The sequence below is a fragment of the Natator depressus genome, chromosome 10, assembly GCF_965152275.1.
Source record: "Natator depressus isolate rNatDep1 chromosome 10, rNatDep2.hap1, whole genome shotgun sequence".
NCBI classification, from domain to species: Eukaryota; Metazoa; Chordata; order Testudines; family Cheloniidae; genus Natator; species Natator depressus.
In genome coordinates this window covers 61,349,026-61,376,597 of record NC_134243.1, presented here as the reverse complement: position 1 = coordinate 61,376,597, position 27,572 = coordinate 61,349,026, and the positions used below count along the sequence as shown (strand labels likewise).

General features: G+C 43.9%; 1 protein-coding gene across 1 annotated transcript; it reads right to left on the bottom strand.

Moving 5' to 3' along the window:
• Positions 1–13: 13 nt before the first annotated feature.
• On the bottom strand, positions 14–27,572 carry GNB5 (G protein subunit beta 5). Its single transcript, XM_074966326.1, has 11 exons — positions 27,277–27,572; positions 20,316–20,452; positions 17,436–17,477; positions 16,433–16,509; positions 14,845–14,977; positions 10,919–11,062; positions 5,342–5,433; positions 5,159–5,207; positions 1,927–2,023; positions 519–685; positions 14–104 (listed from the first exon to the last, which is right to left on the bottom strand). Exons 1-11 carry the CDS (start codon positions 27,386–27,388, stop codon positions 93–95), a joined length of 1,062 nt encoding a protein of 353 aa, XP_074822427.1. The 5' UTR covers positions 27,389–27,572; the 3' UTR covers positions 14–92.

Here is a 27,572-nt window from a genome sequence, read left to right as displayed (position 1 = left end):
AGATTGAAATTTCTTTTCTTTTCTTTTCTTTTTTTTTTTTTTGATAGCCCAAGGTTTCAATCTTCATTTGTATTTGAAAACAGCATTGCGTCTTACGCCCAGATCTGTAAAGATAAAAGTCAAACAATTCTTTAGGGAATTTTAGTTTATATTCCATACAAACACATAGGTTTTATACAAAAGCCTGGTTAATTTGCAAGAGAGCCAAATTCTTTTCTTGGAACTTGTAAATTATGTTAATGGTAAAGAGTTGAGGGTGGAGCAGTTACTTTAACTGATAATTTCCCAGTGTTTAATTGTTTAGTGATAATGTTCTGCTAACACTTTCTTTTAATGATGAATATGTTCTTGACCTGGGGAAATATTTAGGCCTTATCTACTGTTTGCAGCAGTAGCCATGATATTACAGGGCTTTAATTTCTTTGAAACAACTGGTTTCATATTCCATCCCCTGGACATTTTCCATAATGAATTTACCAATGAAAATCCCTGTATTTTTGGAAAGAAAAATCCCTTACTCGTAGAGTGTGATCCCATGATCCTGAGCAGAAAGCAGTTCCATCAGGTGAAACGCGTAAGGTGCTAACTCTGTTTTCATGACCAAACAGAATGGATACACGAGACCCTTTCAGAACATCCCATACATTTATGGTGTAATCATTGTAACCACCAAATAGTAGGCGACCTGCAAACAGAATCACATTTATGCAGATTAATGGCTTAAATGGTTAAACTTCTAAGTAATAACAGTTAATGAAAGGAGAGGAAGGAGGGTTTTCTGGCTGAAGAAAAGCTGTTTGTAAGAAGTTTGAGGCAGAGTCAGGAATAGAAGTCAGATCTCCTGATACTCAATCCTATGCCTTAAATACGATATGCCAAAATATGCCATCCTCACTCTACTTTCATGGGCACTATAGGATGTTGCTTCAATACAAAGGTGTATATGTTCCTTCTAAATTGGACTATATTACTCTTTGTGCATTCCAAAGCAAAATCATGCAAGTCCAGCCTCAGATTTTGGGTGCCCACTTTGCTACAGAAAATGTATTTTACTTTGTAAGTACATGACACTTAACATGTCAATATCATGGCTCTGCATGGATATTGATTGCCAGTAATAGCTGACCAGCAGAGGCCGTCTTCTGCAACTGAAAAGTAATGGTATTTGAGCCCTCTTATTTAAAAGAGTATTAAAAATTCCATGATTGCACTATTAAAAACATGCAATATCTTTCAACTGTTACAGATGAAAGATTCATTCAAAAGAGGGATATAGACTGAAGGCAAATAGAGCACTTTAACAATTAGTATCAGACAAAAATATTCTGATCATATTCTGGGTATGTTTATAAAATTGTTTATAAAGGGTTACCAAGTGATTAATAGATGTTTTAATAAATGGTTAATCAATTATTATAGCTTGTTATAGAGTCCAACAGTTCAAAATATCTTGAGCACAACTGTGACTTATATAACCACCTACAGCAACTTATAACATCTATTAATATTTATTAACCTTTTATGAACTATTTATAGTATACCCTAAATACAAAAAGTGACGAATATTCTATTTCTAGTTGCATTTGAGGTGGATTTAAAAGTGATGGGTGAAATCCTGGCCCCACTGAAGTTAATGGCAAAACTCCCACTGACTTCAATAGGGCCAGGATTTTACCTCATAGCCGCATATTATTTGTTGATAAAATTTAAAAATAACCAATTACATTACTTAATAAAAAAATCTTTTACAAAGAAGATATTTTAATGGATGGAAAATTTCTTTCCGTATTTAATTTAGCTCATTTCTAATAACAAATGTTCTCAATTTAAGCTGAAAAAAGTATTATATTACAACCTCAGCTGCATCCCCGTCTAAATGCCTCCCTGCAGCAAAAACCTACATATCCCTCAAAATTCAAATCTCACCACTGAGAGAGAAATCCACGCTAGAAGCTCCAAAAATGATGCTCTCTTTGGAATAAATTGCTACTTCTCGATCTGCACGAAGGTCATATAAACGACACTAGAATTAAAGCAAAAACAACATACGTTCATCACTAATTGCTACTCCCTCAACCTGTGCAAATCATGGGGAAGGGGACAGGAATTCCAACCCTGTGGGCTTGATGTGGAATGGCTGTGCAGCTTCTGCTCTTCTGCCCATGGGCTATCAGAGTACCTGGGGCCACTGCACGGGCTGTTTAGACATGTGGATCCTAATTGTGATCTAAATGACCTAAGGCTGACTGGCCTAAACTGAGCGATCCGCTGGCCATTCCTCAAATCATCTCTCCATGCTGACTCAGAGAGGAACTGTGGGTTCCTGGATTCAGAGTATCCACATACAGCTCTTCCACAGTCTATCTGCCCTCCTGCTTCATGATGGGTTTACAATTGGAGAGTAGGTACAGCCTTTTAGGGCTGGCCAGAAAACAATAATTCTATTTCATGCAAAAATGGAAGCTTTCAGAATCTGTTTTCATTCTGCATCAGGACGAAAAACAGCTTTCACAATTTTTCGCAAGAAACCACAGAGGGAAATTCCAGAAAATTCCATCCTAGACCTGAGAAAGCTTCCCAACGAAAGTTGAACCACAATCAATACATTTCCACACAACATTTCGGTTTTGATGTAGAAGAATCAGCATTTTCCAAACAAAAAACCCGACACCTTTTGCTGAAAAATTTCCAATCAGCCCTACAGCCTTTGGCTTCACATGTCCATTTATTTGCTGATATGTTTTAACTTGTTTAATATGGAAACTTCTATATTCAGACCAAAAATTTCAGCAGCCTGGAGAACAGCACTTATTCAGCCCTGAAATCATGTGTGCTTTTGAAACTGTATTTCAACTAACCTGCCTCAATAAGTTAAGTCTAAGCAAACACTGGCTAACTGGGTTTGTTAATATTAAGTCTTACTAATGAAACGTGGCTGATATTCAAGTCTGTGCATAAAGCAGAGACTATATTATTCACAGACCTTTATAAACTGCAAGGTATTTGAAGTCAGCGTTTCCTGGCGCTATGAGCTAATGAATAATTCTGTCAGAAAATTCTGACAAATGGGTCAGTTCACTCCAAGTGAGAAAACGCCTATATAAACATACATTTATGACAGCCCATCAATCAGTCAGGACACTCAGTTCCACAGCATCCCCAGGCATTCTTTCTGGGTGACAGAAGTCTTACAGTGCTGCTCTCAACATTCTCAATCTAAAGCAGCAATTTGCTATTTCTAATTTAAAAACAAACAAACCCAGTAGTCAGAGGAACTGACCCAACTCCATCCCCCAAAGTATGAAGATGGAATTTTCCATTCTTCTATTAGTTTGGAGAAATTCCCACACAGTTGATTAGATTTTTTTTAAAAAACTAATAGCAGAGTTGCCATAGTTTGTGGTACTTTTGAAAAATGAGTGTTCTCATATGAATTTTAATGATGGAGAATTTCTCCATTTCATTGCCTCCACAATGCAGATCCTTACAGTATGATACCCCTATTTGCTAACATAGACTGTACTCTCAGCTAGATGTATTAATTTATAACAGAGGCTTTTGGCTTCTAAAAACAGCATGCACTTTGTCCAGAAAATGCACAAAATGTCTGATCCCAACCCATTGAAGTAAATGGAAATGTTTCCATTGAGTTAAATCGGCTTTGGATTAGGCCCAAAATTTGTTACATTGTCCGAGTACTTCAGTAGGACTTTGCGTCCCACCCAAGCTTAAAGGCAATGCTTGAGCAAACAGAAAATCTCTCCAAATTCCTTCTGAAGGTCCCCTTTTGAAGTCTGACAAATTTCAGCCCAGAATCTGATTCTTTTGTACCCACATGGAGACCCATTGACTTCAGTGGGGTCTGCGTATGAGGATCATGTTGCAGAACTGGATTTTTATGGGATAATAGTATATTGCATGTAACATACTGACTTAATGTGCCATGTCCTTTCCTAGGGTCTTATTCATAGATTTGAAGGTCAGAAGGAACCATTAAATCATCTCGTCTGGCCTTCTGCATAATGGAGACCATAGAATTTCATCCAGTTTCTCCTGTATTGAGCCGTTAACTTGAGTGTGGCTAAAACATACCTTTCACAAAAGCATCCAGTATTACCCTGAAGACTTCAAGAGTCATAGAATCCACCACTAAATACAGAATAAAGGCCTACTAATGCAACTAGCTGCTGGAGTTACTCCTTTACGTCAAGGGATAGAGAACTGTGCGTTGGTGCTTAAAAACCCATATCCTGTCTTTGCTGATGCCTCATGATGGGACTGTCATATGTTCATCACTTTTCAGAGGGTAAAGCTGATGTTAGTTCCTATAAGAATTTCTCTCTGAAGTGAGAACATAAATTTGAGTGAAGTGCAAACACGCATATTGATACAGCATCAATTAGTCTCCACATAAACACTTGGAAGTTGGACAGTCTATATTCCAGAAGAAGATTGGCGCAGAGCTAAACTTTGCTTGTGTTTTTTTGACGTCAGGATTGTTGCAGCCCAGAGTACATTAGACTGACACCGTGCTGACAGACTGGCCCATACAGAGCAGCAGCTTAAAGCTACCTTTGCACAACCACTTGTGACTTCTGCTCTATCATCTGGCCTCACCAGAGGATTTGGGCCAGATCGTAGAGCAACCACAGAGGGGAAGGAGTTTAGCCCTCTTAGCAGTTCCCAAGAATGGAGCACAATTTAAAATGGCAGCGAGTCAGTCGAAGGTTTTAAGGGAAAATTTTCAGCTGGACTCTATTTATGTACCTACAAAACTCGGGGGAGCATACAGCAGCACATGCAAATTTAGTTTGCTTGTGTAAACAGATGTGACTGCAAATTTTACAGGCAGATTAATGGAGAGAGTTTGAGTATTTGCCTAAAAATCTTTTTGAAACTCGCTGTATGCCTCCCATAGTGACGCTGCTCATCTGATAGCATGCACGAAGCTGGAAGATCTCACCCAGAAATCCTCCCAACCAAAACCTTCCAAAGGCCAGCTAGGAATTCTGCAAGCGTTTCCCTATATCCACATATTAATAACTTGGGTCTAATAAAATCACTTCATATCAGCTGTGAATTTGGTCCATTCTTTGTAGGGATTTATGATATGAGACTTAACAAATCTTTTCTAAATGAAGTTCTTGAATGAACTTACTGTGGCATCATCAGAGCCAGAGGCAAAAGCATCCCCACTTGGGTAAAATCTGTGCAGGGGAAAAAAAAAAAAAAAAAGAGTACAATGATGTATTGGTCAAATAAAGTAGGCTTTCAGAAATCAAATCAACATGTAGCTTAATATTACACTGTTGAAAAAGTGTTCGGCCAGAAATGCACTGACCTGACGCTATTGATATCTGATTCGTGAGTTTCGAATGACTGGATACACTGTCCAGACCTCATGTCCCAAACCATAGCTTTCTTGTCACACCCCTAAAAAGAGAAATAATTACCCCAGTTATACACACACCAATTCACACAGGTGAAATCAACCCCACATAAGACTTAAACACCTCCTTTCAATTCCAATTAAGCTCTGCACCTCACATCTCCTAAAAGGATACACTTTAGCAAAGCTGCTCCAGATACTGAGGGTATATTTTCAGAAAGCCTGCAACTTGGTCCCCCTTTTTATGAGCACACAAAGATTTGCAGGAACAAATTTGAGTACTTGAACCACTTACTGCCCCTTTTGCACCTGCAATTGATTAGAAGGAGGCACCAGCACTCAGATTTGCACCTGCAATTCAGTTATGCATGTAAACATTACAGCACAGAAACTGGGCCACAGACCCCTGAAACTTTACCCCTAGGGGTCTGGCAGAAATACATGCAGTGAGATTGTACAGAAGAACCTTGCAGTTGTTTCTGAAACTTTCTGAAAGAAATACCTTATGATTAGATAGATAGGTAGAATACTCCCCTTGCAGTACGTAAAAGGAGCTGTTAGAGCATTACAGGCGGCAAAACAATAGTTCAGTTAAACTACTCAGCCACTGCCTTCTCTATCTTTTTCATCCTTTGTCCCATTTATTTCCTTCCTTTCTTCCCCAGGAAATATTCTCTTGTTGTGAACAGTAGTTTAATAATCAGAAGACGCACAAGGCTGTCTAATTACACTGCGCTACAGCAGGTAAGAAAGTGGGTTTTCTGTTTCTTATATGGACAGCACTCATAGGCTGAACAGAGTACTGAAAGTCAGGATCCTTCTGAGTCCTAATCTTGGCTCTAATGCCGACTCGTTGCGTGGCCTTTGGCAAACCACTTGGGTCCAGATTTTCAGAAGTGGCTTCTAAGTTTTGGCACCCAGTTTTAGAAACCACTAGGGCAGGGGTGGGCAAACTGCAGCCCATGGGCCGGATCCGGCCTACCAGCAATTTTATTCCAGCCCTTGAGCTCCCGCTGGGGAGTGGGGTCTGGGGCCTATGCCCTGTTCATAGTCGCTGAATCCGTGGGTGCTCTGGGGCTGGAGCACCCATGGGAAAAAATAAGTGGGTGCTCTGCCCCCACTAACAGCCAAGCTCCCCTCCCCCCTGCCTCACCTCCTCCTCCTCCTCCCTCCTGGGTGCGCCACGTCCCTGCTCCTCCGCCTACCCCCCAGTGCTTCCCCCAGCCACTGCCAAACAGCTGTTTGGCAGCGTGCTGGGAGGGAGGGAGAAGAGCAGGAAGATGGTGCGCTCAGGGGAGGAGGCGGGGCCGGGGCGGGGAAGGGGTGGAGTGGGGACAGGGCCAGGGGTGCGGCATGGGGGGGGATGTCGAGCACCCAGGGGAAAGCGGGGAAGCAGCACTCCAGCCGGGGAGCAGGTTCGGGGGCTGCTCCACGTGGCTCCCATAAGCAGCAGCATGGCCCCTTCCAGCACTCCAGCTGAGGACCAGGGTCCGGGGCTGCGCCACACAGCTCCCGGAAGCAGCGGCATGGCCCTCCCCTCTGGCCGCTACGCGCAGGGGCAGCCAGGGGCTAGCGCTCTGCATGCTGCCCCGCCCCAAGTGCCGCCCCTGCAGCTCTCATTGGCTGGGAACTCATTGGGCAGCGCACAGAGCCACCAGGCCACACCTTGCGTAGGACCCAGAGAAGTGACGTGCCACTGCTTCCGGGAGCTGCTTGAGGTAAGCGCTGCCCGGAACCTGCACCCCTGAGCCCCTCCCCATGCCTCAACCCAAAGTTTGCCCACCTCTGCACTAAGGCCTGATTTTCTGAGCTGCTGAGCACCCCATACCTCTAGCTGAAGTCAATGGGAGCTGCAAAAAGTCAATATCTCAAAACAATCAAGCCCTAGAGGTTTATATAGAAGAGGCCCCAAAATGGAGGCAGCCAAAATTAGAAGATTACACAGCATGATGTTTGAATCTCCACTGGCCGTTTCTTGCCAGCACTCCTACAGTTGCTACCAGCGGTGGAGATGCAGCGCAGCAGCAGCAGCAGGCTGGAAATCAATTCTCGAGTAGTCACAGCCCAGGGCTGCTCATGCTGAGTGCCACCTTCTCATCAAACACTAAAAATCACTTTCTGGTGCCCTACGCTGCTGTCCTAATGCTGTTTCTGTAGCTGTATTCTGCAATACCCACCATGCCACTAAACTGCTTCACTGACTCGTTCATCACTTAACAGGTTTGATATAAAAAATTACTACTTAATCGTTAAAATTTTATGGTGCATTCTTCAAATAACCTTAACTAGAAAATGAAACAGTTGCAATAATCTCAGCCAGGGATAGCTCCATCCATGGCTCTGAAGCCATTTGCTTAATAGCTGGTTTGGTATTCAACACACCTGCAAGAAAAAGAGGGTAAAGAATTTTCCAACTGGGCCTGCTGTTGCAAGGTGCAGAGCATGACTTGGGATGGGTTGACTATACTCACAACTCCCACTGAGATCACCCAACGACTCTAAGAGGTGCTCAACACCTCATCGGGTCAGGCCCACAATGGTCTCATGGAGAAGACACTGGTTCTTCTTTTGGGAGTCTTGTCTTCACCACTGACCTATTGTGTGACCTTGGACAAGTCACTTCACCTCTCTCTGCCTCTGTTCCCTCCCCAGCTTTTGTTGGTCTTGCCTGCTTAGGCTACATCTACACTACAAGCTAGTGGTGTGATTCCCAGCTCACGTACACATACTTGCACTAGCTTGATAACAGCTAGCGCGAGTATAAATACCGATGTAGCCAAGATAGCACAGGCAGGGGGGCCAGTTTAGCCATGCAGTGAACAAACCCACTCACATACTCAGCATGGCTAAGCTCTGCCGCCACTACCCAGGCTACTGCGGCTGTCCTACTGTTTATGTACTCCGTTATGTATCTGTTCCTTATGTACTCCATACATAAGTACGTGTATGCCAGCTGGAAAGCACACCCCTAGCTTGTAGTACAGACATAGCCTAAGCTCGTCAGGGCAGGGACCATTTCTTACTACGTGTGTGTACAAACCTAACATAATCAGGCCTTGATCTCAGGTGGGGTTTCTAGGCACTACTATAATACAAATAAGAATAGAAACAAACATCTGCAAATCAGTGACAAGAAAAAAAAACAGAATTTTTTTTTGTGGGGGGGAACCATATTTAAAGAACTATGAAAACAGTAACATGAGAAAGAGTGGGTAATAACTAGACTTAGCACGCGAGGCCCTCTGCCTGCCTTTCTGTTCAGGTCTCCATAGTCACCAGAGGCATGTGGTGAACATATTATAGACCAATCCTGCTATGTGTTACTGCTTAGTTAGTGCATGCCTCCTCAGTAGACTGCAGTATATGCAATATTTATCTTTAAGACGACATAATTGCTGGTTTAACTAAATAGTCTCCTCGTGAGCCATTCCTCTCTCTTTTAAATCCCTTGTGAAATTAAATCACAATTCTTCACTTATGATGCCATTATTTAAATAGAAGAACTTTCCTTCTGGTACCAAAGCACCAGATAATTAATCTTCAGCCCGGAAAAGGAACTACATTGGAAAGGGAACATTTTGGATTTCAAAACCCACTCACGTTCAGGGCCCAGTCCTGCGTTTCTTGCATGCCCGCCACTCTCACTGACATCTATAGGAGTTTGGGATGCAAGAACAATGCGCAACCTGGCCCTTCATGTACACAGTTCTTGTACTGATTCCTCTGAGTGGAGATCGGTTCTTTAAAGGGGTAAAATCCCTGCATGGAGCAAGTTATTCATTTTTAACAGAACTAAACAGGTGTTGAGTACTGAAACCAAGGGTTCAATCCTGAGGGCACACTTCAGCAGGAAAAGGCAGAGGTTACTCTAAGGCCTGGTCTACATACTATTTTTGTACGGATATAACTATTTCAGTTCTGGGACTGATTTTTAGCTCAATAGTTAAAACTGGTCAACCCTTCCTGTGCGTGCAGTTGCCCCCATGTAAATATGATTATATGGGCATAGCTTAATCCCTTAAATTTATGGGAAAAAGCTATCCTGGTGTATGAACCTTTACCCCAAAACAACTGCACCCACACTAGGGGGCTGAACCACTTTAACTATACCAGTGTCAAACTAACACAGGGTATGTCTTCACTGCAGAGTTAACTTGATTTACCGGCACTTGAATTACTCCACTGGAGTTAGACTAGCTCAGATGAGAGCAGCCACACTGTGAAATAACATTTGAGCTGCTGTGTCCACACTGGGGCTGCACTCTCTCATGTGTGGCATGAAGATTTCTGGAGTCATATACTGTAGTTCTCTGCACTGTAGTGAGCTTAATGGCTCTAGGCATTCTTTCTCAGAGAATTGCGAGAGAACCTGTCTGTCCTTTCTGGGCACTGGAAGACGAGCAGCACTCAAATGGAGCCAGCCTGCATCTACACTACAGACTAATCGTATTAGCAGCTGATGAATTGTGCTAGTTTGACCTGTAGCCTGTACCCCCTGAACCAGCCAACTTGTGTTGAAAGCACCATCACACTAGAGTTAAGGGTTTGTGAGTGAGAACGGGAGTTGAGTTAGGAGCAACACTCAAGTTATAATTCAAGTTAACTTTGCAGTGAAGACAACTCCATAGTTAAAGAAGTGGGTGAAGACAATCCCTAAGACACCTTTATGCCTCCCTGATATACCGCCTGACATGAGATGTCAAAACAGCCTCCACCATAACTCAGTTGTGCAGCTGGACGGAGCAGTCCCCTAGCAACCAGCCAAGGATCGGGTGAAGTACTGTGTGCTTCCGTCCCATTTCTGCCGTCCCCTCTCTGATATTCCCCTAGGCTGAGGAGATGGGAGAGCAGGTGATATAAATCCTTGACGGCCTATTTAAAGTAGCTGAATGTGCTGTTAGTGATGGGTGAAGATCTGGCCCCACATCTCTACAATACCTATGGATGATCTAACTTGTGTTGATGCTAAACCAGCCCCCCAGCTACCTCCAGGTTTCTGGGGAGGGGGTTATCAAAAAGGTGGCATATGCATCATTTACTCCCCCACCCAGGTGCATTTAGCAGAGCTCTGGTACCCCGATGATCAGGAATCCAAGTAGGGAACGAGTAGGGTGAAGAAAAGGAGGCAAGTGTGAAAAGCCATGTGCCGCGTAACAGAATTCTATCTATGGAAGGCCTACACCACCTTCCGCTCTATGAACTTTTACTGCTTTAATTCTTCGTCTTTCCCCTTCCCAAGGGAAGCTTTTGATCATGTGCTGGATTATTTTAATGTAGGGTGGAATTTGCTAAGTAAGTACTTTAGCTGCAGAGCTACATTCAATCTGATGGGGTTTGGGTTTGACCTTGCAGGAAGAGTGTTAATTTGCTCCAGCTTGAGAAGTATGCTTGCAGTGACAGGACTACTTGCTCTGTATCGTCTCTCCCCATATATCCCACCCTCCTCTTTAAACAACGTCACAAACCTCCCATTTTCCTACGTATCCTTCGTTCCTTGGTTTTATATCCCAAAATAAAAATCCCACTTACCCCAGACACAAACGTATTTCCTGTTTCAGAAGGAGCCAGATCCAGGCACAAGACATCAGCCCCATGCCCATGAAAACTCTGCAGAAGCTGCCCACTCTCAACATCCCAGAGGGCACACGTTCCATCTCCACTAGCGGTCAGGATCTACGGTGGTAAGGAAAGGGCAACAGTACATCACGTTCACTCAGAAACCGTTGTGCTTCACACGCACAATTAATTGGATTTTACAGTAGAACCTCAGAGTTACAAACACCAGAATTACAAACTGATCAGTCAACCACACACCACAGCAGCAGAGACCCAAAAAAAAAAAAAAAGGCAAAATACAGTATAGTGCTGTGTTAAACGTAAACTACTAAAAAAATAAAGGGAAAGTTTAAAAAAAAAGATTTGACAAGGTAAATTAAGATGGCTACATTTTTTTTCCTGCATAGTAAAGTTTCAAAGCTGTATTAAATCAATGTTGAGTTGTAAACTTTTGAAAGAACAGCCATAACATTTTGTTCAGAGTTATGAACAACCTTCATTCCCAAGGTGTTTGTAACTCTGAGATGCTACTGAACTTAATGTGCAGTAGATCAGAGTCAGTAAACCAATGTGGATCTCAGCATGGTTTTCTTAAAAGGAAGGTGGCAGAGTGCGGAGGCATGGGGAGGGGGGAACAAAATATTGTGATAGACACAGCAAATATTAACTTAATTCTGTTCTCAGTTGTTTGAGGGGACACCAACTAGTGCATCACAAGCTTGTGATCTGCTCATATTTCCATTTCTGCCAGGAAGTTCTTAGCTCCAGATCGGTATGTCTGCCCTGTCCACGTTAATGAAACTGGAATCCAAACAGGATTAACTGAAGAGTTGGTGGATTTAAATAAACTTTTAAAGCTCCTCTTATTCTATTGCCCGAAACAGCCAGTCTGGAGCCAACAGAATACGTGTAAATTACAGATAATTTGAATGTGGCATCTTTTGCGTGCATGACCTTAGACCAACAATTGTTTGGCAAGTCCATCATATGTCCTAAATCATTGTGTGACTGGATTTGGACATGTAATGACTGAACATTGCCAACAGCTACTCTCATCCCGATGAAGACCCTCAATTGTACAAAACTTCCCTGTGGCCATCAGCAGCTCTTATACAATCACAAATGTTGTATGCTGAAATGTTATCTGATGGTTCAGTCCTGTATACAGAACAAGGAATCACAAGGATCACAAGTTAATTACTAAGGTGGCTCTCCCTTAGTGAAGCAATTGCTAGAGAACCCAGCTGTGATTGGAAGCCAAAATGAATCACACTGCAAAGAAAAAAAATAATCATGCAAGTATAGGGTCATTTACCAGGCTACACCTGGATTAAAAACAAACTATTTTTGGCAAAAGCTCAGATTTGGTTACCCTTCCGTAGATATAGGGGCACACAGAGGCTTGTAAAAATTGCAGGACAGTCTGTTTTGAGTTCTGTGTCTTCATTGCATGCGGAGATGTGCTAAAGTTTTGGGATTGAGGGTGTGGAACAGAATCCTAAATTACCTCTAATTTTTGCATCTAGGGTGATACATTTTTGTATTATGAGGAATATTTACAGTTTCAGGCTGAGACGTTGAGATTGTCAGCTGCTAGATTATCAGCATTTCCCATTTTGATATCCAAATGAGCAGCATAGAAGGATGTGCAGGGGGAGGGACAGACAGAAGTTTTAAGGGTGTGATCCACTTTCAACACAAAGCTCTTCATTATATTTTATAATAAGCATGGTTAGATTGGAAATGTTATGAACTCGAGTTGACACTATTCTTATACAAAAACATTGAGTGAAAGATCTACTTTGCTTATGTTTTAGTCTTCTAGACTTTCTGCAAGTTTGGAAACACTGGATCAAGTGTCTTCATCTGCCACCTCGTGGTAATATGCAGCATTTTACCAGGCTTTTGGGTAAAATGCATTCATTCCTGTCCTTGGAGTAATAAACATGTGTTAGCGAAGACGATACAGAAACCAAGGCTGAAATGCGAGGATATTTTGGGGCTCACAGAAGACTCCAAAATTTTGCTCTCTCTGGTATGGACTAGAAATGCTTCATCGTCATTAAGAGGTGTGAGCATGTCTAGGGGTTTGAGGAAGAGACGGTGACTCAGGAGTTCTTGAGTTCAATTCCCAACTCTTCTACCATCTGTCTGTCCTCTGCATGTAAAATACTTGGAGAATCCCCAAGTACTGATATTACTAATGCATGTGCAGCTGGCTTGGAGCGGGGCAACATGGTTTTCACACAGCTGCAGGAGAGCGCCTGCGAAGGTGCTATGTGTCTCCCACAAACTGATGAGCAGCTTTCCTTGTTATTAACATAAGGCATTCAGCTCCTGGCAGGATGAGGCCTTTCACTCATGTTTGGGGTTATTCCATGGCTGGGAGTAAGTCCATTGTAGATGTATCCCAGGAGGAAAGGAGCTGGACAGTGTATCCAAATGACTCATGTTTAACCAAAGTGTAGTGCTGAGAAAAACCTGGCACTGTTTATGCACATTTTACACCATAGCCTAATTGTTTTAAAATTTTATCCCAGTGTCATTAGACCATAAATGGAGACTATTTCCCAACAACCAGGAGAGCTGCATGGCCAGCTTGAGCTGGATTTTCTGATTTCTCTCTTCTTTTCACTGCTATATTTTAAACGGCACTACAAAATATCACTCAAAACAAACACCTATTGATCCGCAACTCAATATCTTTGTGTAGCTAGACTAAGCTCTTCGGGTCAGGGCTCCTTCAGAGCTCTCTGTCTAAAGCACCTACGTACGTGGTTGGTGTTACACAAATAATAAATAGTAATTTATTCAGTATAATATCTATTGTATCTATATCTATCCAGAATATCTATTGTACTCTACATGAACGTAAAAGAAAAAAACTCAGCTGTTTTCACTCCTTGATTATGAAGAGCATACTAAAAACCTACAAAAATAAAAAGCCATGGTTCACACAGGTATAAGCAGGAAAGCAAAACACTATTTTTGTATTTCAGAAACAACATTCCACCTAATTTAGATTTCATGTTTACTCTGCCCTAATTATACTGGACTCCTGCATTGTAAGGCCACAATTAAGTACACAAGAGCACTCTGGGTAGATCCTTGACTTTCCTCTGTTTCCATGGCAATAGACTTGAATCAGCATCTCAGAATCATTACTGAAACCACATAATGGCAAATAACAGCTCACTCTTGGGTAGCTCATGTCCTGAAATAGAAGCAATCCTAGCTGATATTTCCTTAGGAAGAGCTGTAAATATCTGGAGCTAAGGAAACAATCATATCTTTTCTATTCAGACTTCATAGCCTGCATAACAATGAAAATATCCCCTCTTTTCATTTATTTTGCTACAGCAGTATATGATAAGCATAACATCAATTAAATTCTAAAACCAGAATGGGACAGACGATTATCTTGGATTATTTCATGCCCACATACACTCATGATCTTGCAGGAGCTGGGGTTTATTTATTTATTAAATAGGAAGGATGGTTTTGTGACTAAGGCACCAGATTGGCACTCAGAAGACATGCGTTTTATTCCCCACTCTGCCATAGGATACCTGTGAGATCTTTGGCAAGTTACTTGGTCTCTCTATGTTTCAGCTCACCAGATATATATATAAATTTATAAATAAAATCTATAAATATACAAAATCTGAATCAGCAGATCCTTACTTACAGCCTCTGTGAGCAAGAGCTTTTATGGAGCTTTCAGCAGAGATGGACGCTGTCCTTCTTAGCAGGAACCACTGCCTTGCACAGAATGTGAATACCCCACTGGGCACAATGACCATCTCTGGTGCAAGGAAGAATACTTTGTATCTCCCCGCAGCAGCAGTATAAATCCAGCTCGTGGTTTTGTATTATATGCTGTACCTGAATGTATTTACCTGCATGTCTGAGTTAGTGAAGCTGCAGGCAGACAGGTAGTTTGTGTGCATTGCAACAGATTTCTTCTTTGCAGCCATATTTTCATTTTTATCAAATGTCAGTGGATACACAGAACACTTATTGTCCAGGCCACTAGAGTTAAGAATTAAAAAAGACAGAAAACATTAATAACAAGAAAAAGTGGGATGAGAAACAAATGTAAGGGTGAAATATACTAAAAATTCTGCAACATCAAATCCTTATAAATATAGATTTCCATTCTATTACACCACCTGGGATTCCCCTATGCTAAGGGAATCCCCAGCTGCTTCTTTATGGAAAATGTATGGCTATTTTGTACTGCTTGAACAGCTGGAAGAGGGACTGAGGACCTAGTTCCTAGTATTTATTACATGCATTTTATTAATAAACTGCGTTTTACTGAACCACAGTCCATCCAACATTTATTGACAAGTGATACAGTAGTAACCTTGCAGTTAATCTTTTGAATAAAGTCAAATTGCCATTTTTCTATTGAATTACATTTTTGATGTACCATTTATCCAACTTACTGAATTTGACACATCTTCTATGGCAAAAGAAATATAGCAACTGATGGCTTAAAGATCATACTTTCAAAATAACTTGAAAATAGGCAGTGGAAATATTGACTGTGTTGCTGAAAAAGAATTATCTGGAATAAAGTCTTAACATTTGAGGTTTCATGATCTAATGATGAGATGACAAAAGCAGCAGTTCAATTTCTTTGTGTACTAAATTTGCACATAACTTAATACAGTCTTAAGACCCTACATGCCCTTGATCTGCATATACTGTGAAACTCCCTTTGACACCATATTGCATATTGGATCAGGCCCATATTGCATGTTTTGATTATTATGTGACTTTATTCCAATGGAACAGATATCTTTAGCTGTCTGTGCTTCAAACTTGAATGTTACTTATATAGGCCAACGGCAATATGAGGTCCTAAGATATTTTCAGACGTTTGAAGCAAGGAGAGATTTCTGCTCCATATGAACAAAGTCATGAGGTTATCAAAACATGCAAAATGCACCTGATCCAATATAGATCAAATCCAATATCCACTGAAAGACTCCCATTCATTCCAAGGGGGTTTGGATCAGGCCCTACTTTGGGTCCATTTCTCCCCTCATGCTGGTACAAATCAGAAGTAACTCCCCTGAAGTCAGTGGAGTTACACTCGTGTGAACCAGTGTGGGATAGAACCAGGCCCATTGGGTGCAACATTTTCCTAAATGCTTATAGCATCCAAATGATATCATTGTCAGTATTTGTTAAGCTGTCAGTCAATTCCAGTGATGGGTAAAGAAGGCCACATATACAGATTTTTTTTAAATAATACTCATCTGATTCAGTCAGATAGTTGCTTTTTTCTGCTAGAACTACTAAATATCAGGTCTTTTTCCTAGGATTCCAAATTGTTTTCTAAAGCATTCTTGAAGAAATGGGGGGAGGGGAAGGGAAGAGCCAACATTTAAAAATTTTCCCCCAGCTCCATAAGTTACATTTACTTGGGACACAAAGTCACCTCTAGTTTAAGAAGTTGCAAGAGCTTTTACTTACCCACAAGCAATGGCACATCCAGATGGGGCATATGCACATGCCATCACCCAGGTACATGGCATAGTCACTGCATGTTCCTGAAACATAATATTCTCCTTACAACTAAAGAATCAACTTCTGAGTGCATTATCATGTCACTAATTGGTGTTAAAATAACCACACAAAGGCCGAAATCGCTCAAATGCTGTCATGACTCCTCACTGTATTTAATGAAAATATACAACAGATGAGAGACCGTGCCAATGTTTAACAGATTTTTGCTCCTAAACCTGAACAGTGCAGAATCAAGCTGTAATTCAAGATCAACTTTCATTGCGAAAGCAAGAGGATGTATGGGGATGAGAATCAAGCCACATTTGCCAAGTCATGCCTTTCTCGGTACCTCTAGCCTTATTTCCCAACACAAAGCTAATCAAATTTGTGACTGGTTCTGAATTATTCCAGGACAATTGTGTAAGATGCTGGGCACCTGCAAGGGCCACTTTAGAACTCTCCGCATTTTGGATGGTCATTGCAGCATTTGTTCAAAGGTAAGTTACAGTGGCCTGTTTTTATAATGCCAATGACACTCTTTATAAGCTATAGCCTCTGCTAAGGCTATGCAGACCTGAGCCACACTGGGAGAGAGCAACATCACTCATGCAGAAACATCTGGGGACATTATGGCTAAAGAAGCCAGGAGAAAACACAAGGGGTCAAACTATGCCAGGGCACGTGCTTACTCATGGCACTCACTACGGATATTCCATAGGTGTAGCCTGCACTTCACCAGCCCTGCTCTGCACCAGCCAGTGCCCAGAGTAGTGACATGCTCACACTCCAGCTGGAGAGCAGAGTGCGGGAAGCTTACACTGCCAAGCACTTAGTGCTCAGGCAGTGGTGCCAGGAGCTCTGGTGCACTGAAGAAGAAAGAGAGGGAAGGGCTTCCACTTCCATGTCTAGCACATCCATGCAGTGCAGCCATATTTGGCTTTATATACAGAAACTGCAGAAGTCCACTTACCTTGTTGGTAGTGAAGGAATCCCACACTATCACCTTCCCATCCTAAATTCAACACACAATGGAGAGAGAAATTGGGGGCTTCAAAGTGTACTTTCACTCCCGTATTTCAGAGATCTGGCCAGAGCACGGCTGTTAACTTCTGTCCCACATACCATTTCCCCAGGCAATATGTCACCACCTTTACAACACTGCTATTAGTGACAGTGAAGTGCGCTATGAATCAGAGACTCTGCTTAATTAGGCTAGTTATTTCTGTAAATGCAAAATGACACTGCACCATCCCCCTCACACTGATGGCCAAATGGAATCTAAAAGGCCTATATGGAGATTGATACCCTTTGTTCCAGCGTGCCTCTGAAAAATCAGTCTTAGCACTTACGACCCTCTTTAACAAACCCTTCCTTAGCCCACAGCGAGAGCAAGACCCTCCCTCTTTTGCGATGTCTACACTATGAGCTAGGGGTTACCCACCTCCTTGCACTAGCTCAATGAGTACTAGTGTGAGGCTAAAGAGTAGTGTAAACGCAGTCGCACAGGCAACGGTAGCAGCAGCATGGCTTACCCATTCCCAGTACACACCTGCCTGAAACTGGTGGGTATGTACTTGACACAGCTCAGCCGGGCCTCCGCTGCCCCAACCCATGCTACCATGGCTACAATGCTACTCATACTCACGCTAGCTCGATGAGCGCTAGCAGGAGTATGCGAGTTGGGGAATCAGACACTAGCTCGCAGGGTAGATATAGCCTTTAAGAGAGGGGGGCAAACTACGGCCTGTGGGACCGTCCTGCCCAGCCCTTGAGCTCCCAGTCAGGGAGTCTCGCCCCCAGCCTCTCCCCTGCTGTCCCCCTCCCCCGCAGCCTCAGCTCGCCGTTCCACCAGCGCTCTGACCCGCCACTCCCACCACTCTGAGCTGCATGGTAAGGGGGCAGGGAGCGGGGCTGGATAAGGGGCAGGAGGTTTGGGGGGGGCAATCAGGGGACAGGGGGTGGTTGGATAGGGGGTGGGGTCCCAGGGGGGCAGTTAGGGGCAGGGGTGTGGATAGGGGTTGGAGCAGTCAGGGGACAGGGAGCAGGGGGGGTTGCATAGGGAGCGGGGTCCCGGGGGGGTAGTTAGGGGCAGGGCAGTCAGGGGACAGGGGGGTTGGATGGGGGGGTGGGGTCCCGGGGGGTGGTCAGGGGGGAAGGAGCAGGGGGGGTTGGATGGGTTGGATGTTCTGAGGGGGGCAGTCAGGGGGCGGGAAGTGGGAGGGGGCGGATAGGGGGCAGGGGCCAGGCTGTTTCGGGAGGCATAGCCTTCCCTACCTGGCCCTCCATACAGTTTCGCAACCCCGATGCGGCCCTCAGGCCAAAAAGTTTGCCCATCCCTGCTTTAAGGGAATGGAAAGAGCTGTCCTCACCACTTATCATGGAGATCACCATCTTCTCAAGATACAACCACCTGGATGAATTGTTATTCTCCTTTTCTCCTACAAATGAACTTACCCTAGCTCATAATTATCCTCTCAGTTACATCTCCTCTTCACATCACTCTGTTTATCCTCTTTTCCCATTCCACCCTTCCTCTGCTCCCCTTTTTTCTACTACTCCTCTTACTTAACCTTTAGTTGCCCACCTAAGTAACCTACTAACAAGAATGAACATGCAATCAATAGTGTGCTACATAATCACCTGGTATGTGTGTTGATGCCAATTACCTTTGGCTGGGATAATATCCGTTAACATTCCAGTCTGAGAAGAGTGAATTGTTTGTTTGTTTGCAACCAGCTATTGTTATTGCCCCTGGGCTAATTAATTTCTTAAAATAGAAGTTTAAAAAAAATGGAAAATGAAACAATCTAAGTGCCATCAAACAGAAAACAAACCTCAGTGTGTCTGCAGTGCTAATATCTGAAACCCCAGACTGGTTCACAGAATCACTGGATGTGGGTTTTTTCAGGATACATATTTTAAAGTGGAATAAAGCCTCTCTCTTTTGCTTTCATACTTATACACTGATACTTTACCACTTCAAAACATAGCTTACTAAATGTTCAATCTTTGGTCTCCTGGCTGAGACCTCCAAGAATGGTGCCAGACAGCAGTAACTCTCATGGTGGTTTGTGATGCAGATAGCCTATTCTATCCTGTAAGTGGTAGATTGAGACCAGCAACTCATTTCATAGAGGCCAATGAACAGCCGTCAGATGTAAAAAGTTCCAGCCATTACCCTTCTGAATGTGAACCAGTGAACTACAAGGGAAAGGCTTTTATCTCAATACCTCCCCCATTCCCCTGTACAACTTTGTGACATAAGACTGATCTCAAACAGATTTAATGCCTGTTTATCAAAATGTCCAAATATTTGTAATAGTTCTAGCTGGCTAAGTGAGGTTGTTTATTTTTAAGGCCACATCCATCTTCCAGACCACAGAAAGGATTTTATGTTCACAGATCACACAGACCTTTCTAGTAGAATCAGAATGTTTTCAGATCTCTCCATCCCAGTTCTTTCTCTTCATATGTTAATTCAAATGATGTGGTGAAGAGCTGCATACTGAGTGTCCAGAGAGAATAAGGTGCATCTGATCCCAAATCAGCTTGCTGTAATACTGTATAGGTAATGTGCTAAAGTACTCTGAAATTCTGTATGAAAAATGGATGAGAGGTCTTTAGGGTCTCACCTCCAGTAGGTATGGTGATGCTTACCAGAATTATATTCTTTATTCAGTAGTCTGGTTTGTGTTCTCTGAACAAATATTTTGCTAAAAGAATGCTTTAGACACCATGAAAGTATTTAAACTAAATGTAGATTTCATTTCCAATTAATGTTACCTAGTGTAGCTATCAGAATTATGCCTGGATATCACTGACCTCGAATAGTGCCTACACATTTCCTCACCTGGGAAGAGCTCACAATTCGTCTTTTATCTTTGCACCAGTCCATGCAGAGGACTTTATTACCATGGCCTTTCAGAGTTCTCCTGGTCTTCATCACAAACTGACCTAGGGCTTCCACACGTTCCGCCACCTGATGAACTGTGGAGAATTAACCATAAAGAGAATCATCAAATGTTTGCTCCATATTAAAGCCCTGGGCCTGCAAACATTTAATGCCCATGAGTCACTTTACCCACATGAGTAATTCCAGGTAGCACAATGAGTCTATTCAGGTGAGTAGTTAGTCAGGTGAGTGAGTGCGAGATCAGACTCTAAGTTCACTTGAAGCACATCTAACCATTGCATCTAGAGTATTCTTCACTGAAGCATAGCTATTAGAGATAGATGAGACCTTAGAGAATGCCATCTAATCAAACCATCTACCATACCAGGTGTTGTTTGTTTGGCGGGAGAGGGTTGTATGTGTGTGTTTATTTTACAAAAATTCATCTACATTATTTAGGACTTTTTACGTTTGTTCAGAATTTTAAAAAAGTTTGAAAAATGATATACAATGTCATCAGATTTTGGAGATCTCACTTTTTAGTGCAGTGTTTTGTCTCAAATTATTGTTGTGGTTCTAAAATCCTCAGAAAGTGCTTTTAATGTTATAAAAAGTTGGGTTTTTTTTAAATAATTCCAGTCCCAGCAATGTGAGGACATTTTAACATGGCAACTCTGACCTCAAGGTGCTATAGGTACTGGACTTCAGTCAGTTAAGAGGTTTGATCTGCACTCAGAATTCCCACTGGCAGCCATGGGAAGTCTGTGTGCCAACTGCAGGCGTTATGTGCCCCAGCGTGAGCTGAGTGGCTGAGCAGTTCTTGTGATAGCATCATATCTTACGACATTAACCTGCATCAGTGCAACAAAGCCTTTGCACTTCACTTGACTGGTGTCTGGATAATAGCAAGTGTTTATTTCTAAAACATATGACCCTGTGAAACAGTTTCTATTCATTGTGAAGAATCCTAAATAAAATCCTCCAGCAGGAGTTCTCACAATGTTTTAAGTTATTTCTCAGCAGAGTTTCCATCTGCTGTCTCTACAAATAATCTTAGATTTCCAACAGAACATGGCCGTAAAAATGAACTTGCAAAGGCACCTCAGTGTGAAATCCACCCCGCTGCAACTGGCACAGTTCAAAGCCATCTTGCACCCCTGAAGCCTCACGCTGAGGCTGTCGGAGGGGGGCGGGGGGGGGCAAGGGAGGCATCAGCTGAGAACACTAATTTGTTTCTGACCCAGTGATGTTCATTCTATGAAGGGCTCAGCAGAGGCACGCTGTCTCCTTTCACACAGGAGCAACAGGACTCGGTGCTGGCCCCACGTAACCAGAGTAACAGGAGGAGACATTGTATCTGTCTGCAGGGGTGGGTAAACTTTTTGGCCCGAGGGCCACATCTGGGTATGGAAATTGTATGGTAGGCCATGAATGCTCACGAAATTGGGGTTGGGTTGCAGGAGGGGGTGAGGGCTCCGGCTGGGGGTGCAGGCTCCAGGGTGGGGCCAGAAATGAGGAGTTCAGGGTCCAGGAGGGGGCTCCAGACTGGGGCAGGGAGGGTGGGATGGAGGGCAGGTAAGGGCTTCAACTGGGGGTGTGGGCTCTGGGGGGGGGCTGGGGATGAGGGCTTTGGGGTGCCGGAGGGTGCTCCAGGCTGGGATTGAGGGGTTCGGAGAGCGGGAGGAGGATCAGGGCTGGGACGGGGGTTGGAGCACGGGGGTGGGAGGGGAAGGCTCGGGGTGCAGGCTCTGGGTGGCGCTTACCTCAAGCGGCTCCCGGAAGCAGCAGCATGTCCCCCCTCTGGCTGCTGTGCTGAGTCACAGCCAGGCAGCTCTGCTGCGTGCTGCCCCGTTCGCAGGCACCACCCGTGTAGCTCCCATTGGCCATGGTTCCCAGCCAATGGGAGCTGTGGGGCCACATTTGGGGCAGGGGCAGCATGTGGAGCAGAACCCCCAGCTGTCCCTATGCATAGGAGCCGTAGGGGGTACATGCCGCAGCTTTCAGGAGCCACGCGGAGTGGCCCCTGACCCTGTTCCCAGGCTGGAGCGGGGCAAGCCCCAGACCCTGCTCCCCCAGCGAGAGCTTAAGGGATGGATTAAAATGGCTGGCAGACTGGATGCAGCCTGTAGTTTGCCCACCCCTGATCTAGTGGCTCTACCAGCTTTAAAACACCTCACAAGGAGGAGTATGGAGGAATGGGGCTACTACTCCAGCCTAGGACGTGGTGTGCTGTAAAACAGCCTTGTGTCCGGGCCCCGGAGACCAAAAAGGGCCTGATCCAGAGACCTGCTGAAGTGATCCAGTGTGTGTTAGTCGCTAGTGGGTTGCCCATATCAGCCACTGTGATCAGCTAGAAGAGACAGTGCTTGATCCAAACACACTGGAATCAGGGGAAAGACTCCCATTGACTTCAGTGGACTTTCGTATCTGGACTTTCGTATCTGGACTTTCGTCTTTCAGTTCAAGTGATTTGGATCTGGAGCTCTGAGTTCAATCCCTGTGGTGATGAGCAATTGCTCTGGGTAACTGTAATCGCCATCGATGAAAGTTGTGGGTAGCTCAGACCCTAAATTGCAATTATATGAATATAAACAGATCCCTACATCACAAAACTTGCAGCTAAAGTCTTTGTCCTGTGTTTAAGCAGTGATGAGAAATCATGCGAACTAGGAAGGGCTGTCACAGCAAAAGGATGGGCAACCGTACCCTACAAAGATGGCTCTTTGGCTCACAATCAGTGGAGCAATTTCTGCCTCTCTAAGTCTGAAATTGATTTCTAATGGATTGGCTGTTCAATAATCATCTTTCAAACACATCAGCCTCGCCGACTGTGAAATAATGCTCTTAGCTACAAACACTGCCCTAAAAGAGACTAAACCTCACATAGCAAATGAACTAAATTGCCGCCCATTATTCCTGACAATTCATCCATTACAGAACGATCTTCATGGGGGGCTAGAAGCAAACTAGCCTTTCCAAAACGTATCAACTAAACTCATTGAAAAACTACATTCCCCGCACACCTCTCATCAAGTGAGGCCAATCAAATGATCTACTGAGATCCTAAAATAACATAATCAAAATACAAATGCTGGAGATTGTTATGGCAAGTGGAAGACTAGGCTGAAATTCTTGTGTCCAGAACTTATCAAATAAAACAAATCTTTTTACTGCCAATAGCCTACATGTTTCCTTTCTGTTAATGCAACATACATTCTGCAGAACTGGCTGTTTTAGTATAAATAACTCTCTTAGAACACTGATCCCTACAGCCTTCATAGGCATATAACAATTCTGAAATATCTGTAAAAACACTATTGCAAACTAGGAACCCGACCTTGCAACCCTTACGCAAGCGAGTAGCTCCACCGCACTGACCAGGACTATTCCCAAGAGGTAGCCTGTGTGAGTAAAGGTGAAGGATTGGGCCCATAATATTCCAAATAAGACTGGATATCTTTCTATAAGGTATGCTATAGTTAAATAGAAGTTATGGGACTTGATGCAGAAATTACTGGGTGAAGTTCTTTGGCCTGTTATGCACAGGAAGTGGGAGGAAAGCGGGTATGTCAGATTAGATTATTATAACAGTCCCTGCTGGCCTTAAAAATCTATGAACCAAATAGACAAAATAATTGTTTATATTTTCAATCTGAACCTTTAAATGGTGTAATAAACCCTGAGAGTTTTCCAGACTGCAAGTCAAATATAAGGGTAGGACTTCAGATATCTGTTCACATTTTTTCCACAGAGCTACAGTTCAAAATATAATTGAACAAAGAAGAGAAAAGCTATTAAGGCAGGCAGTTTGTCTTGGGGAGAAATGGGAAAAATCATGATTTTGTCATGGCAAAAAGTGACAGTCATAATTTTAGATTTCAAAAAAGGAAGTTATTTAATTTATTTCCCCAATAGAAATAGCTGTTGGAAATAGTTTAAAAGCACAGAGAGACCAGAAGCTTCAACACTGAAATAAAACTATAAAAATAATGGAGGCGTTTTGCTCAGCAGTGGGCACACTAGGGTGAAAAAAATTACTTTTAAATGGGAAAAATGTTAAAAGTCACAGATTTTGTCATGGAAATCAAACCCTGGGCAAATACACAGTCTTAATAAAACAAAATTCAGGAAAACATTTATTTACAGATCTATGAAGTGAACAAAAACATGTGGAGAATATTCCGCAAACATCATGAGACCTACAGTTAGAGTATGCACAGTTAAAGTTAAGCATATGCTTTGTTAAATAGAATCATAGAATCATAGAATATCAGGGTTGGAAGGGACCTCAGGAGGTCATCTAGTCCAACCCCCTGCTCAAAGCAGGACCAATCCCCAATTAAATCATCCCAGCCAGGGCTTTGTCAAGCCTGACCTTAAAAACTTCTAAGGAAGGAGATTCTACCACCTCCCTAGGTAACGCATTCCAGTGTTTCACCACCCTCCTAGTGAAAAAGTTTTTCCTAATATCCAACCGAAATCTCCCCAACTGCAACTTGAGACCATTACTCCTTGTCCTGTCATCTTCTACCACTGAGAATAGTCTAGAACCATCCTCTTTGGAACCACCTCTCAGGTAGTTGAAAGCAGCTATCAAATCCCCCCTCATTCTTCTCTTCTGCAGACTAAACAATCCCAGTTCCCTCAGCCTCTCCTCATAAGTCATGTGTTCCAGACCCCTAATCATTTTTGTTGCCCTTCGCTGGACTCTCTCCAATTTATCCACATCCTTCTTGTAGTGTGGGGCCCAAAACTGGACACAGTACTCCAGATGAGGCCTCACCAATGTCGAATAGAGGGGAACGATCACGTCCCTCGATCTGCTCGCTATGCCCCTACTTATACATCCCAAAATGCCATTGGCCTTCTTGGCAACAAGGGCACACTGCTGACTCATATCCAGCTTCTCGTCCACTGTAACCCCTAGGTCCTTTTCCGCAGAACTGCTGCCTAGCCATTCGGTCCCTAGTCTGTAGCTGTGCATTGGGTTCTTCCCTCCTAAGTGCAGGACCCTGCATTTATCCTTATTGAACCTCATCAGGTTTCTTTTGGCCCAATCCTCCAATTTGTCCAGGTCCCTCTGTATCCTATCTCTGCCCTCCAACGTATCTACCACTCCTCCCAGTTTAGTATCATCCGCAGATTTGCTGAGAGTGCAATCCACACCATCCTCCAGATCATTTATGAAGATATTGAACAAAACCGGCCCCAGGACCGACCCCTGGGGCACTCCACTTGACACCGGCTGCCAACTAGACATGGAGCCATTGATCACTACCCGTTGAGCCCGACAATCTAGCCAACTTTCTACCCACCTTATAGTACATTCATCCAGCCCATACTTCTTTAACTTGCTGACAAGAATACTGTGGGAGACAGTGTCAAAAGCTTTCGCTAAAGTCAAGAAACAATACATCCACTGCTTTCCCTTCATCCACAGAATCAGTAATCTCATCATAGAAGGCAATTAGATTAGTCAGGCATGACCTTCCCTTGGTGAATCCATGCTGACTGTTCCTGATCACTTTCCTCTCATCTAAGTGCTTCAGGATTGATTCCTTGAGGACCTGCTCCATGATTTTTCCGGGGACTGAGGTGAGGCTGACCGGCCTGTAGTTCCCAGGATCCTCCTTCTTCCCTTTTTTAAAGATGGGCACTACATTAGCCTTTTTCCAGTCATCTGGGACTTCCCCCGTTCGGCACGAGTTTTCAAAGATAATGGCCAATGGCCATTAATGGTTTTAAGCATGTACTTAAGTGTTTTGCTGAATTGAGGCCTCATTGCGAATACTGTAGATATTATACTGCAAGACCGTATTGAGTTATGGTAATATTTCTGTAAGGACGCCATCTCCATTCAATGATTCCTATTAAAAGGACATTCACAAAACCTATGATAATCAAATTTAGGCAAGAAAATGCCTCATTTACTACAGAAAAGAAGCAGGTGTATTTTTTTTAAACAATCTGAAATTTACATATACTCACTCCTGCCATTCTCCTGCAGTAACAAACAGTGATCACATAAATCACTAGATATAGCTTTGTATCCCCTTTTAACACAGACTTCAAAAACAAAGACAGGAGAAACAAAATTGTAATATGCCTACAAAAGTTACTGGTAAAAGCAACCCTATAGTACAAGAAAAATGTAGCAATTTATACCTATAATATTTGTAAAAAAAAAAAAAAGGGAGGAGGAGGGGGGATGGGAAGTAAATAATAAATTACTATTATTCATAATAATAATATCGTCTTGTATCTCAGGGATTTCAGGTTAACAAGTTTAAATTATTTTGTATTAACCAGAGCAAGAGGGGAGGGTGGTGTAAAATTATGCATGATCATTTCTTTGTACCTGCATTGCAGTCACTAGGGAGCTTGACATTACACACAGGATTAACCTAGATGACTTGCCAACTGAATTGCTTTATATCAGCGCTAGGGCAGGTCTGGGTTTTTGAAGGGGGCAACGGTCCCCTTTGGCGCCACGCCGCAGGGATGAAATGCAGGCTCAGTGCATCCCCCGGGATTTCACTCCGGCTGCGGCCGCCACCAACGTGAGCATCAGTCCCAGGGATGCTACGGAATCACAGTACCCACTAGGCAGCCGCAGCAGCTGCTTCCCCTCCCCCGGCACAGGAGGCGCCCGGGGAATGGCTCAGGCCCCGCGCGCTCAGCAGGGTAACGGGGTGCAAGGGCCGCTCACGCCGCTTGCCCAGTGTCCGCACGCGGGGCAAGGGACCAGCTCAGCGCGTGCCCGGCCGGCTGGAACCCGGGAGCCAGCACCTGCGCCGGGCTAGCGACGCGCACGGGGGGGCGCCGCTCGGCCCGACCGCGCCCCGGGATGCCCGCGCTGCCCCCCCTCCCTCCAGCCCGTGGCCGCCGCAGTCTGAGCCCGGCCCCTCCCCAGACTCACGCTCCACATCGTGCAGCTTGGCCCGCTCCTCCTCCAGCCGGCCCTTCAGGCTCTCCGCCTCGCTCTTCAGGGACGCCAGGGTCTCGTTCTCGTGCAGCCCCTCGGTTGCCATCTTTGCACGGCAGGAAGCGGGGAGAGAGGGAGGAGGGGTTTGAGGGCCCGGCTCCCAGGGATGCTGCCGCAGCCACCGAGCCCGGGAACCGCACTGGGCTCCCCCGCGCACGCTGACGTTCAAGGCCAGGCTAGCGGCTCGTGCCGCTCTGTGCAGCCAGCACCTGCTGGCCCAGCCCCCGCCC

Excerpts from the sequence above, each read along its gene's own strand:
- GNB5 (XM_074966326.1), bottom strand. The coding sequence starts at position 27,388 with ATGGCAACCGAGGGGCTGCACGAGAACGAGACCCTGGCGTCCCTGAAG. Across the intron at positions 11,063-14,844 it reads TCACTAACTCAGACATGCAG|ATCCTGACCGCTAGTGGAGA; the intron begins GTAAATACATTC and ends TTACCACCGTAG. Across the intron at positions 5,208-5,341 it reads TCAGATATCAATAGCGTCAG|ATTTTACCCAAGTGGGGATG; the intron begins GTCAGTGCATTT and ends TCCCCTGCACAG.